At 38.9% G+C, this 12,877-nt stretch overlaps 1 protein-coding gene across 1 annotated transcript in view; it reads left to right on the top strand.

The window, feature by feature from the left end:
• The window catches only part of LOC115747425 (alpha-mannosidase At3g26720-like), a 29,609-nt gene extending 17,165 nt beyond the window's left edge, over nt 1-12,444 (top strand). Inside the window, exons 2-30 of the mRNA XM_030683585.2 lie at nt 1,166-1,482; nt 1,571-1,654; nt 1,760-1,848; nt 2,138-2,312; nt 2,553-2,672; nt 2,786-2,869; nt 2,955-3,026; nt 3,729-3,842; nt 3,955-4,055; nt 4,140-4,233; nt 4,347-4,514; nt 4,599-4,688; nt 5,211-5,276; nt 5,363-5,419; nt 5,774-5,993; nt 6,121-6,260; nt 6,808-6,876; nt 7,025-7,084; nt 7,172-7,243; nt 7,639-7,686; nt 7,784-7,903; nt 8,160-8,225; nt 9,367-9,479; nt 9,606-9,690; nt 10,577-10,687; nt 10,761-10,856; nt 10,989-11,036; nt 11,632-11,700; nt 11,779-12,444. Coding sequence (XP_030539445.1) covers nt 1,267-1,482; nt 1,571-1,654; nt 1,760-1,848; nt 2,138-2,312; nt 2,553-2,672; nt 2,786-2,869; nt 2,955-3,026; nt 3,729-3,842; nt 3,955-4,055; nt 4,140-4,233; nt 4,347-4,514; nt 4,599-4,688; nt 5,211-5,276; nt 5,363-5,419; nt 5,774-5,993; nt 6,121-6,260; nt 6,808-6,876; nt 7,025-7,084; nt 7,172-7,243; nt 7,639-7,686; nt 7,784-7,903; nt 8,160-8,225; nt 9,367-9,479; nt 9,606-9,690; nt 10,577-10,687; nt 10,761-10,856; nt 10,989-11,036; nt 11,632-11,700; nt 11,779-11,991 — 3,060 coding nt within the window. The 5' untranslated portion in view covers nt 1,166-1,266 and the 3' untranslated portion in view covers nt 11,992-12,444. The remainder of the gene's footprint in view (nt 1-1,165; nt 1,483-1,570; nt 1,655-1,759; nt 1,849-2,137; nt 2,313-2,552; nt 2,673-2,785; nt 2,870-2,954; nt 3,027-3,728; nt 3,843-3,954; nt 4,056-4,139; nt 4,234-4,346; nt 4,515-4,598; nt 4,689-5,210; nt 5,277-5,362; nt 5,420-5,773; nt 5,994-6,120; nt 6,261-6,807; nt 6,877-7,024; nt 7,085-7,171; nt 7,244-7,638; nt 7,687-7,783; nt 7,904-8,159; nt 8,226-9,366; nt 9,480-9,605; nt 9,691-10,576; nt 10,688-10,760; nt 10,857-10,988; nt 11,037-11,631; nt 11,701-11,778) is intronic.
• The last annotated feature ends 433 nt before the right edge of the window (nt 12,445-12,877 follow it).

Below are 12,877 nucleotides of genomic sequence, written 5' to 3'. Positions count from 1 at the left end.
ATGGCCTCATAGTCACGGGGTTTTAATTAATCTCGGTTGTTGATGGCAGTAGGCCTTTGTCTCGTTGACAAAATTGGAAAGTTCAGGATTGAGTTTCGTACAATTGGTTTATGACTGATTGGACAATTCTCCTTTTGTTAATATATTCAGCATTTTTCGTTTCATGTAATCACTTTGCTATCGAAACTCTTTGCCGCACTTGTACATTGAATGTCGACGGGATGCATACGCTCGAATAATCGCCCACATGTGGTTCGAGGCATCATAGATGAATAGTTGATAGCTCGACTGCATCCATCCTCGCAAAAGAAATTCTCCCAGCCACATTGAGATTTACATTTTAGCATATATACTTTGATTCCCCAAAGTCTTATTTCCTTAATTTGTCCTAGAACCCCAGTTTTGTCTCCTTAGCTGCCGGATCTCCTGACCATGTGATATCATGCGTTCAAGTTTCCAACTTTAGTAAAGGTGAAAGTTGCTCGGTGATTTAGGCTTAATTTGTTTCTTAAAAAATAAATAAATTTGGAAAATGTTTTTCTAAACACAGCTACTTCTATCATTTAAAAAAAAATTGAGTGAATGAAATGTATTTTCATCATTTATGAAAATATTTATATATAAATTATTATCGGCGATGAAAATATATATTTTTGCAAATAAAAAGTAAATAAGATTTTTGTTAGGGGATTGACTTTTTGAGTCAAACTAAAAGACTTAGGGAAAAGTTGCTAAACTGTCCCTCTAAAGCAGCGTGTCTTAACTTACCAGTCTTTAGACAAAAACTTAACGACCCCTCTCTCACCCCACTTTCAACTAATAAAACAGTCCCTAAACCTCGGTTTTGCCGCAAAATTATTTATGTAAATGTCGCCTTATCCCATCCAGCCATAATTTGACAATCCAACCCAATAAAGAAAAAGAAAAAAAAAACAAAGAAGAAGACAATATTAAATAAATAAATAATCGAATAATCCATACCAAAAGCTATAAAAAAAATAAAAAATAAAATAATTGAACAATCCAAAAACGACGTCACATCTCCCTCTCTCTCCACCCTCTTGCTTCTCCGTCTAAGACAGTCCAACCCACGAAGCCATTCACGCAACTACTTCCACTTCCATTTCCACCCTCCTTTTTTAAAGTCTCTCGCTCTCTTGCTCCACTCTCGGCTGCAATCATCGTCTTCGTCCTCGCCGCTTCACTCCTTTCCCACTTCGACGCTGTCCATGTTCTGAGCTCCCGCCTTCTTTTCCCGCTGCATCAATGGCGACGGCGGTCTTGCTGGCTCTCGCGGTCGTCTTGTCCCCGTTGGTCCTCTCCTCCGTCGCGGAGGAGGTCTCCACCTACGTGGCTTACAACACGAGCTTCGGGATCGCCCCCGGCAAGCTCAACGTCCACCTGGTGCCCCACTCCCACGACGACGTCGGCTGGTTGAAGACCGTTGACCAGTACTACGTCGGCGCCAACAACTCCATCCGGGTAAAACGGGTTTTGACCTTCTTCCCTGCTTTGATCGATTGCTCTGCGAGGTGAAATCAGCGGGGCTGACGGAGTAGTTGGTTCGCAGGGAGCTTGCGTGCAGAACGTGCTGGACTCGGTGATATCGGCGCTTCTTGATGATAAGAATCGCAAGTTCATTTATGTCGAGATGGTACTTCTTTTTCTTTTTCTTTTTTTACTCAATTCAGTGGCGTTTTCGGTTGCGTGGAGAAGAATGGGGTTTGATTGGGTATGTGTTTTTTTTTTCCCCTTGAAGGCTTTTTTCCAAAGATGGTGGAGACAGCAAAGCGAAACAATGAAGATTAAAGTGAAGGAGCTGGTTGACTCGGGTCAATTGGAGTTCATGTACATTCGGCTTTATGAATCTTTCTTGTTACTGTCTTTCCACATTTGGTTACTCGATGGAAATGGTCTCGGACTTGTGAATGATTATGAATTTAATGGTGCATGTATTCCATAATAGAATTCTGTTTCTGCATGTAACACATGGTTATTGCATTGAGAACTTAGGGTCAATTATTTGGATTCTTAAATATGGTGATTTATTTGCGTTGGTTGTTTCGACGCTGGTTCTGATACTGATCGTCTGGTGTTTTTTTCCCTTTTCTTTGCTTTTTGCTTCGCTTCATCTAAGAAATGGCGGGATGTGTATGCATGATGAGGCAACCCCACATTACATTGACTTGATTGATCAGACGACTTTAGGCCATTGGTATATCAAAAAGGAATTCAATCAGGTTCCTAGAGTGGGTTGGCAGATTGATCCTTTTGGACATTCTGCTGTTCAAGCTTATTTGCTTGGCGCAGAGGTATGTAGCTTTTTTTCCTTAAAAATGAAATCTGTTTCGTCTTGGTGATCACCCTCTGTTATAGGCCTTCTAGTTGAAAATGGGGGATGCACAAAAATGCAGACATTTTGAAATCTTCTTTGTTTTATGGCTGCTGAAGTTAAGATATCTTAGTTTCCCTGGATATTAATGAGTCTTTTTGCATAAATTTGACGTATATTGTATGGTTTATTTTTATTCTTTCACCAATTTCCTGTGCAGTTGGGATTCGACTCTCTGTTCTTTGCCCGCATTGACTACCAAGATAGAGCGAAGAGACTAAAGGATAAAACTCTTGAAGTTATATGGCGGGGTTCCAAGTCCCTTGGATCATCTTCTCAGGTTAGGGCCATGACTTGTTCTTCCTTTAAGAATTGAACTGCTAAATTTTCTTTCTTCATGATTCGCGTCTAACACTTTTTTCTTACCCTGCCGAATATTTGAACCGTTTACAGATCTTCACTGGTGTATTCCCTAGGCATTATGACCCTCCTGATGGTTTTGTATTTGAGATAAATGATGTTTCCCCTCCTATTCAGGTAAATCTTAAAACACATGGAGATGACATTGATATTTTAACAAATATATTTGTGTTGAGCTAATTTTTTTTTTTAACATATGAAGGATGATATTTTCCTGTTTGATTATAATGTCCAAGAGCGAGTCGATGCCTTTGTAGGAGCTGCTTTAGCACAGGTGTGATTCAGATCATATCTCATCATTATTGAATTCTTGATAAACTAACTTGTGGGTCTTCATCTTAATAACTTAGTTTGCATAAGGAAGGTTTGAGGTTCATTGTATGCCCAAAGAGCCTTCTTATCTAGATGCCCTTGATTCCTAGCATTCTAATTATATTTGAGCCACTCGCCAGTGAATAATTTAAAGGCTTAATATTGGCAGTGATTTTCTCTTATTTGTCTATATGATTGATTGGTTTCGTTTTACTTTCTTCTCTTTCCTCTATTTATATTTTCACATATGGGGTTGTTTTCTTCTATTTTTCCTGGTCACTTTTGAGGGGGCTGTTGATAGACTAAGTGATTACATTCTCCTTGACGCTATAGTGGAAGTATGGTACTTGTTGGAATATATAAATATTAAAGCACATCTTCTTCTATCATCTTAAGCTTTTAGAACAATCGGCCGTGGTCTCATAAAATCTTTTATGGTATCGGGCAGGGAAGTCTTGAGTTCAAACCTTTCCAGGCCCCTATTTGCCTAGACAAAAAGACCGGACTAAGAGTGAGGGGGAGTGTTGGAATATATAAATATTAAATCACGTCTTTACTTACCGCTGGCTAAGCTGAAAATTCTTTTTCCCATTACAAAGAATGTATACTTTCAAATCATAAGTCTGCCTCTAGAATCATCTCAGGAATATGTTGTTTTTGTTAGGCCAACGTGACCCGAACCAACCATATAATGTGGACCATGGGTACAGATTTTCGATATCAATACGCAGTGTCATGGTTCAGGCAGATGGACAAGTTCATTCATTATGTCAACAAGGTATTTGATTTCTCCAGGCCTAAAATCAAATAATCATGACATTAAGTGCTTCAAGAGTTCATTGCCATTTAAGCATTCCTTTTTTTCTTTTTGACACCTGAACTACTTTCAGGATGGGCGTGTTAATGCTCTATATTCAACACCATCCATATACACAGATGCAAAAAATGAAGCAAATGAGCAGTGGCCTCTCAAAACTGACGATTTCTTTCCGTGAGTTTGCCTAACTTTTTTTATTTTTTCCCTTTTCAAGCTTCTGTTTTCCAACCTTGGGTTTGAAGTTCAATGCTATTTCAGGTATGCAGATCATCCAAATGCCTATTGGACAGGATACTTTACAAGTAGGCCTGGCCTGAAAGGTTATGTCAGGGTATTGAGTGGTTATTATGTGGTAAGAGGCTGGCTTGAAGTTCACTGCTTGTTGTTAATGAGGGGATTCTGTCAGTGCCTGGTTGACGACGTACTTTCACCTATATGTCACTGCTTTTGGCACATTTCTGATAGGCTGCAAGGCAATTGGAATTCTTCAAAGGCAGGACTAGTACAGGGCCAAACACTGATGCGCTGGCCGATGCTCTGGCAATTGCTCAACATCATGATGCTGTTAGTGGTACTGAAAGACAGCATGTTGCTGCTGATTATTCATTGAGATTATCAATAGGCTACATGGAGGTGCTTGTCTGATGCGTTTCATATGATAGCTCTATATCAGTTTGGGCAGCATAGTGAGGTAATGTGGAGCATGTCATTTTGTAGGCTGAGAAGATGGTTGCATCTTCGCTTGCATTCTTGTCTGAGCTGAAAGTGGGCACAGGAGAGCAGAAGTCAACGTTGGCATTTCAGCAGGCAATCTCCCGTTAGCTATCTGCTGTTGGTTTTATTCTGACATTGATGAATTTCACCGAGAATATTGATAGAGATGAATTCGTCCATGATGTGCCAAAGAAGCATAATACTATTGTTCCATGCTGATGGGGTTAAACTTATTTGGTGGATATTTGTTTATACAATATTCTTATCGGATTATGTGGAGAACCTTTTATTTCTATGATAAAATGCAGAGTCAACTGACATCGATTGATCTAGTAATCAGCTTGAGTTTTGAGAAATCAGCTTCAGAATAAATCTCATTCCCATTGTTGTTTTGAGCATAATTTGTGAATGGCCTTAGCATGCCTCTTGGACATGGGACACTCATTCAAATTTCGTCTTCTCATTTTGAGCATAACAGTTTTTCTAGAAGACGCCAATTAACTTGCACTATTTGTTCTTGTTCAACAACTTTTGCTGCCAAGCATCTCTTTGGAACGATGCACTTATTATTATGTCAATTTTGCTCAAAGTTCTTGGTTTAAATTCTCTACGCAGTGTCCTCTTCTTAACATCAGTCACTGTCCTATATCAGAAGCTGCTTTGTCTGATGGGAAAAGCTTGGTACGATATCATTTTAGCTCAAAGACTGGTCATGTTGAAGGAATAAGTCGATGCTAATTTCTCTACACCTGGTATTTCTGTATCAGGTTGTTGTCATATACAATCCTCTTGGTTGGCACAGAGAGGAGGTGGTACGAATACCTGTAAGTGTTTTGAGTTTGCTCCTTTTGTGACAGGCTCTAATTTTCAGAACCATAAATTTCAACATGTCAGAGCTGCTGGAACAAGGAAGACGGTGTTATCATTAACACGAGTGCTTTAAAGATGGTCTTGTCTTAGGTGCTTTAGCACATATCTTGCAGTGGAAAATGCTGCATTATTATGTGAATGTTGAGCGTATCAATGTACTGGAATATTCCTAATCATGGGATAGATATCATTTTCTTTTTCATGCATTTATTATCCACTTACTGATCCTCTAGAAGTTAGATATTTACTTGTTTGTGATTTCAAAGTCTCTTCAGAGCGGCCTAAATAATCAAACCTGAGCTTAACAGGTTTCCAGAGAAAATGCTGTTGTTCATGATTCTAGTGGAGTAGAAGTTGATTCTCAGCTGCTGCCTGTGTCCAATGCCACTTCAAAATTGAAAAGCTTCTATGAGAAAGCATATTTGGGAACATCCTCAAGTGAATTAGTCAAGTATTGGCTTGCATTTCCAGTATCTGTTCCTCCTCTTGGTTTCAGCACTTACACTGTTTCAAATGCAAAGAAAAGAGGTTAGCCATTTTATCCTTGGCCGAATATTGAATATCAGAGGGCTATCCATTTCCTCCTCTTGGATTACATGTGATACTAATTCCATCAGTTAATTGGTTTTTCTGTGTGCTTTATTTGTGGCTGAAGATCATAGTTCGATTATGTCAATGGTATACACCTCAGAAGAAAATTCTAATGCTACGATAGAAGTCGGTCAAGGGAGTTTAAAGCTACTTTACTCCACGAATGAAGGGAAACTTTCTCATTACGTCAATAGTCGAAGTCTGGTATGCAAATTCTCTCAAGCTTCAGCTCTGCAATGAGTCATATGGACCAGAGACTCTTTTACTTGGATTTGTTTCATCTCTGTTTGCTTATAGCCTCTGTTTGGGAAAAAGGGGGAAGAAAATAAAAGGATGGGAATTGGAGGGAGTGAAAATTGAAGAATCTAAAAATTAGCTAACCTTTCATGATTTGGATAAAAGGAGTGAAGGAAAAAGGTTGTAGAATTTTTTTTTCGATACAGAGAATTACGGTTTATTGCAGAATTCCTGTTTTATCGTCTTTTATCTTGTCATTTCTTCCACTTTTGGGAGCAAATATGGAAAGATGAGGAAAAATTTCTTCTTCCTCCCTACTTCCTCTCCAAATCTGTGGGAAGGACAAAATTGTTGGCTTGGCAGATTCATTTTCTTTCCAAAACCAAGCTTTGTGCTTTCTTGTAATATGATTTGCTTGTTCTTCTTGTCTTGAAATGCTTTTCTCTTTATCTTCATCACGAGTTTATTTGGCAAATACTCATACTTGTCCCCCAAATTGTTTTTTCTGCCGAAGGTTACTGCAGCAGCTGAGCAATCATATGGGTATTACTCAGGAAATGATGGAACTGATAAGGATCCTCAGGTAGTTAATCCTTTTATACTACCTCGTATCATTTGGTCTGTGTCCCCTTTTGACTTGCTAGGGCAAGACCTTTTGTTCTTTCTTTTGCTTCATTTGTATAAAGGTGGTAAATAACTACAGTTAACTGTACTTCCTGTCTCTGTTGAAGGCATCAGGGGCTTATGTCTTCCGCCCAAATATGACATACTCCATAAATTCACAACGCCAGGTAGTGTACACTCATACAGCCTGATCTGATGAGTATTGATAAACTTGAAGATGCCTCTACCATGTGTTCTTTCCTTGCTTCTTGTAGGCTCCATTGACTATCATACAAGGTCCATTGGTGGATGAAGTACACCAACAACTTAATGCATGGATATCTCAGGTAAATAACTATGATTGGTGATATGGTTGGGAAACGGTTCTCTAAACTTTTTTTTACATATAAAGCTTCAGGTAAACAATCAATCAAGAGTAGTGCCAACATTTGCAACAGTTAATGAAATGTTTGGCCCCTTTGGCAATCAGATTATTGTGCATTTTGCTGCAATCCTACATTTGTATTCCATGTGGCATTTACGTTCATGAGGAAGAAAGTTTTGTCACTCACTAAAGAAAGTGCTTCTATCTATACCCTATGTAAAGCCAAATTGATTTGCTTCTTCAGCCTTCTAATCGTTAGTCCATTTAAATGCTTAAATCCCATCCCCCAAGCTTCTATTGTGATGGATAGGGAAGGCAGCAACGAATGGATAGCTAAACAACAAATTTCTTCCACAGGTTACCAGGGTTTACAAGGGAAAGGAACATGCCGAAGTTGAGTTCACTGTAAGTTTTTCTCTTTTGTGGATCGAGTTTGTTGAGATTAAGACCTCCTTTCTGCTAACACAATCAAACAAGACTGCGCTCAATCTTGTGATTTTAGATTGGGCCTATACCAATAGATGATGGGACTGGTAAAGAAATCATCACTCTATTAAGGACTAATATGAAGACCAACAAGACATTCTACACGGATTCTAATGGACGTGACTTCATCAAAAGGGTATGTTGGCTGTTGCCAGTAGATTTTCGTCTTGCAGTTTATTTATCTTAATTTCCTAGTTGATAATCCACTTAATAGAATGCATTTTTCTTCTTCATCTAGCAAACTTTATCTTAGATTCTCTTAACCAAACAACCTCAGTATCACTTTGCAAGGAACTATTAATTGTAGATAGTGACGCTTAGAAAAGGGCATGAATCATGCCATTTGACGCTGTTTCCATGTGCTTCAATCTGATTATGTAATGATTTTGCAGATCCGTGACTTCAGGAGTGACTGGGAATTGGAAGTGAACCAGCCAGTTGCTGGAAATTATTATCCTGTATGTTTTATAATTCCCTAGTTTACATTCATTGTGCTGTTTCGATATTGTATGTCATTTACTATTTGGTGAAGTTTTGGACATATCTACTGACGATAAACAGTCATCCTTTAGTTTATTCTCACATTTGGGTATAAATAAAGTACTTGCTTTTGACCACTTGCCTATTCCAGAGGATTGGCTGCTCCATTATTTTACTCAACCTGGGCATTACCCAGCTATGCAGGCCATCAGTGTAGTCTAGCAGCGATATGTGTGACTAGGCTATCACTCTACATTGATTCTTGCGGAGATGTTTGTTAGGATTTAGATTTCTATTTCTGAAAACGTCTTAGAGTTGGGTACGTCATTAATATGAAGGCGCAAACGCAACTTTAGGGATTTCAAAAGCATGTACTAAAGGATGGTATTTTTTTTCTCTCTAGAGAATCTTATTTTAGTTGGAAGAGAAATAAGTTAGTCTCCAGCCTTCATATCAGGAAGAAATTTGTTTCAATCTGACATTATCTGTTGCCTTGGAAGAAGCTATATAATAGCATAAGAAGTTACCTCTGTTGATAATTGTAGCCAACCCCACAGGAAAAGGCTCAATAAAAGGGGCAGGGAAGTGAAAAGAATGTGGATATGGTAGAAGAGCCTAGGTACTTGAATTTTACAGATGGACAGAGCACCATGGTGTAAGATGATCTCTGTAGCCTATTTTTTTTTTTTTTTGCTCTGATCTCTGTAGCCTATACTAAGTTAGCAAAGGCGAGAAGGCTCAGTGTTGTGTAACAAGCTTATGCGATGAGCTCATGCTTCTTCCACATTGCTCCTGATTTTTTGTACGTGGTTGCTTTAAAAGACGAAAAATTGTGCTTTATGCCTTTGTTATCTGATCCCACGTAATTGAAAATTTTTAAGTGTTAATATTGGTAACCTTATAGCGGTTTCAGGAAGTTAGGGATTGTCTTCACATGCCTTTGTCTAATCAAACTTTTGGTTTAGTTGTTTGATTGACCACACATATCTGTCTAGATCAGGTTCTTAACCTTGTATTTATGCCAACAATCTGATTTTGATGTATTAAGTGTGCTTCTGATATGCAAATTGTGGGGAGCTTTCATAATTCTTCCTTTCTACCTGTTGCTGAATTCTGCAGATAAATTTGGGAATGTATGTGGAAGATGGTAGCATGGAGCTTTCAGTGTTGGTGGATCGATCTGTGGGAGGATCTAGTTTAGTGGATGGTGAAATAGAGCTCATGCTCCATAGGTTTCTACACTTGTTTTCCTTCTGTTCTCTCTGTCATACTCATAGTTTACTCAAACAGGTGTATAACTTGGCTTTCCAGGGTTTAGTTAACATTTTGTGGTACTCAACTAAAAACAATTGTTGCAGGAGGCTGCTTCATGATGATGTAAGAGGTGTTGGTGAGGTTCTAAATGAAACAGTTTGCGTCCTTGATAAATGTGAAGGCTTGACCGTAAGCATATCTCTCAACTTCATTTTCACAAGCATTCTGTTGTACAGTCATCTTACTAAATGTTATTGATGGGTTGTGCTTGGTGATGATGTCTACCTGCATGTCTATGCATATCCTTTTATTGGAGGATGGGCTGTTAGAGAATCTCTATCTTTGATTGTTATCTGTGTCCTGATTGACTCCTTTTTCATTCTATTTTAATGTCTTTCTTGTGTGACCAGCTTCATCACTGTGCTAGGCTCATTACTATGTTCCCTTAATAAGTTCTGGCATCACATCACTGCCTCAGACTGCACAAGATAAACCAGATAGTTATACGTCGTGGTGCTTATGCCTGTCTTTTTCCCATAACAATCTGAATGACTTGTTTTGTTTGAAAGCTCGGATTAAGATGCAACGGTGCTCGTCCTTCATAGCCTTCATGTACAATTTGACATAGGGTCTATAACATTGTAGAAACAGGCAAAACTTGTTTCATTATGCACAAGAAGTTGAATTACGCATAGTTGCTGAAGCAATTTAGCAGGATGCACTAACAAGTTGAACTATGCTTAGTTCATTCATATGTCAGCCTTTGTTGTGCCTTATGTCTGTAGTCCAGATGAATCCTCTCAGTTTATACAAATTAAAATGGAGATGATGTGTTTGATTAAGAAAAATTTTAATCACACTAGATGAAGAACATACTATGTACAAGCCTTTGGGTTGTACTGCTATTTTCCTGGTTGTCTTAATTTCAGGACTTCGTATTGTGTAATACATAGTGAATATACAGCTGATAAACATTAGATTATAACTTCAGATGGTGCTTGTTCTCTTCTCTTCCTCATCTTCTGCAATGATATAGGCTGGCAGCTATATGCTAATTTATGATTTTGTTTTGTAGATCCAAGGAAAGTTTTACTTTAGAATTGATCCCAAAGGAGAAGGTGCTAGGTGGCGTCGCACTGTTGGCCAGGAGATATACTCTCCACTTCTTTTAGCATTCAGTGAGAAGGTAAAAGGACTCAAAATTGACTCAGAATTGTAGGGGCATTCATGCTGAACTTTTGCACTTTTTTGGTTTGCAGGATGTTGGGGAGCCACTGACTTCTCGCCTGACAACCTTTTCAGGAATTGATACTTCCTATAGTTTGCCAAGCAATATTGCCCTGATAACTCTCCAGGTACTGGAGAATTCTTCTGGAATCTGATCAGTAGCCAATTTAAAGGAGATCTGTAACCTTTAGGTGGCTTTTCCTTCTGTTTGTGATTGTGGTTACTTGGTTTACATGTTTTTCCTCATTTGAAATTGGCAGGAACTTGAAAATGGAAGAGTGTTGCTTAGGCTTGCTCACCTATATGAGGTTTTTCCTTTTCTCCTGTTGATATTTAGCTGCTAGAAGTATTATTGGTTCTGTATGCCTTTATGGTTGATACACTTTTAAAAGATGTTGCTATATAAGGATTGACTACATTTTTCATATGGGGCTAGAGTGCTCAAGATTTAAATTGTTCAACATCGTTCATGACACATTATTCTTCGTTGGTTGTAGGATGGCTAATCTTTTAGCTAGGTTGCTGAAGGTTTTTGGCCTTCTCTAAAATTCCTGCATGATTGGATGGACATGCTAGATATTAGCCTCGGATTTTAAACATCTCTCGCCCATTTTTCCTTCTCTCTTCTGGAAGTCAGTACAATGCACCAAGATTGATTACAGCCTTGAAATTTATGTGTGATGCGTTCTTGAGAAACCATGTGGAAACTCTGAGATGATAATGGTGGTGCAAAACAAATATTTCACTTTGAACTTGATGTGCACTGCAAATTCTATACAGAACTCACTCTTTCAGGGATAGAAATTAGGAGTTCCAGTTATTTTCTTCACTTGCTTGAGTGCTCGATCCTCAAACTTCATCTTGTGCTTCATTAATATATTTGTAGATGTTTCATACATGCAGGTCGGGGAGGATAAAGAATATTCGACCTTGGCAAGTGTAGAATTGAGAAGGCTGTTCCCTAGCAGGAAGGTGAGAGCTGCATCATGCAGAACCTTCATCTGTTGCCAATGAAGTTTCTCCAAATTAATATTCTTTGCCTTCTTTCAGATAACTAAAGTGACGGAGATGAATCTGTCTGCCAATCAAGAAAGAGTGGAGATGGAGAAGAGGAGGTTAATCTGGAAAGTTGAAGGTTCCACTGATGAATCGGAGGTAAAGAGAGGGGGGCCTGTCGATCCTGAAGAGCTGGTGGTCGAACTCGCCCCAATGGAAATCCGAACATTTCTTCTTGACTTTGATCATCTTCGAAAGTCCTACTGAGGAACCAGAGGTAAGGAGAGGAGGGCCTGTCGATCCCAAAGAGCTGGTGGTGGAACTCGCCCCAATGGAAAGCCAGACTTCTTCTCAACAATGATTATCTCCAGATGTATGTTCTTCGAGGAGAAACATATTCTCCTTAACAATACGTGCAGCAGTTTTTAAACCTTCCTTCTGTATAAGCTAATCTCGAGCTTCCTATGCTCTCCTTTCTTTCAATTTTCTTCTAACGACGAAGAGAGCTGCTGTACATTTGTCTGCCGAGTAGAGGAAAAGAAAGTAGTGAAATATCTCTACCTTGTATTAAGCAAGCCACCTTTGCTCAAGTATTAGCTAATCAGCAGCAGGCAGATTACAAACCCCAAAAGGTTGGCTGAGTTCCCGACGCCTAGTTTAGATGTGATGAATTTTGTGCTCGAACCTTTCCTATCAACAGTAACTTTGTGGCCTACCCGATACATGTGGATGGAGATGGAGAGGTTCTTAGTCGAAGTTCAGAAATCTTACATTGTTCGGATTAGAAAAAAAAAACAAAAACAAAAACAAGGCTGCAATTCTTGAGGCCTTCCTGGTATAAGAGTCAAGTGCTCTATTCACTCCAGTCAAAAGTATGTGGAACGGTGGAATTGGGAAGCAAAAACGTTAAGTGATGAGTAATCGGCTGAGCTCTGGCAGCTGTTCCTAATTAACAGAGTAGACATTGGAGGTAAGGTTCCCGTTTGATCCTCATTATGTACTTTACAATTCCTCGTGATTTCTGTGGCGACTCCTTTAATGGTAATTTTTCGAAGACGAATGATGAAGTGTCTTGTGTTTGTTTGGATTCATTAAATGTGTTTTGAAGATGCGATTTCTAACTTTAAAGAGACCAATACGCTGATTAATGAGA

The sequence above is a fragment of the Rhodamnia argentea genome, chromosome 5 (assembly GCF_020921035.1).
Source record: "Rhodamnia argentea isolate NSW1041297 chromosome 5, ASM2092103v1, whole genome shotgun sequence".
In the NCBI taxonomy this organism is placed as follows: domain Eukaryota; kingdom Viridiplantae; phylum Streptophyta; class Magnoliopsida; order Myrtales; family Myrtaceae; genus Rhodamnia; species Rhodamnia argentea.
This window is presented reverse-complemented; position numbering and strand designations above follow the sequence as displayed.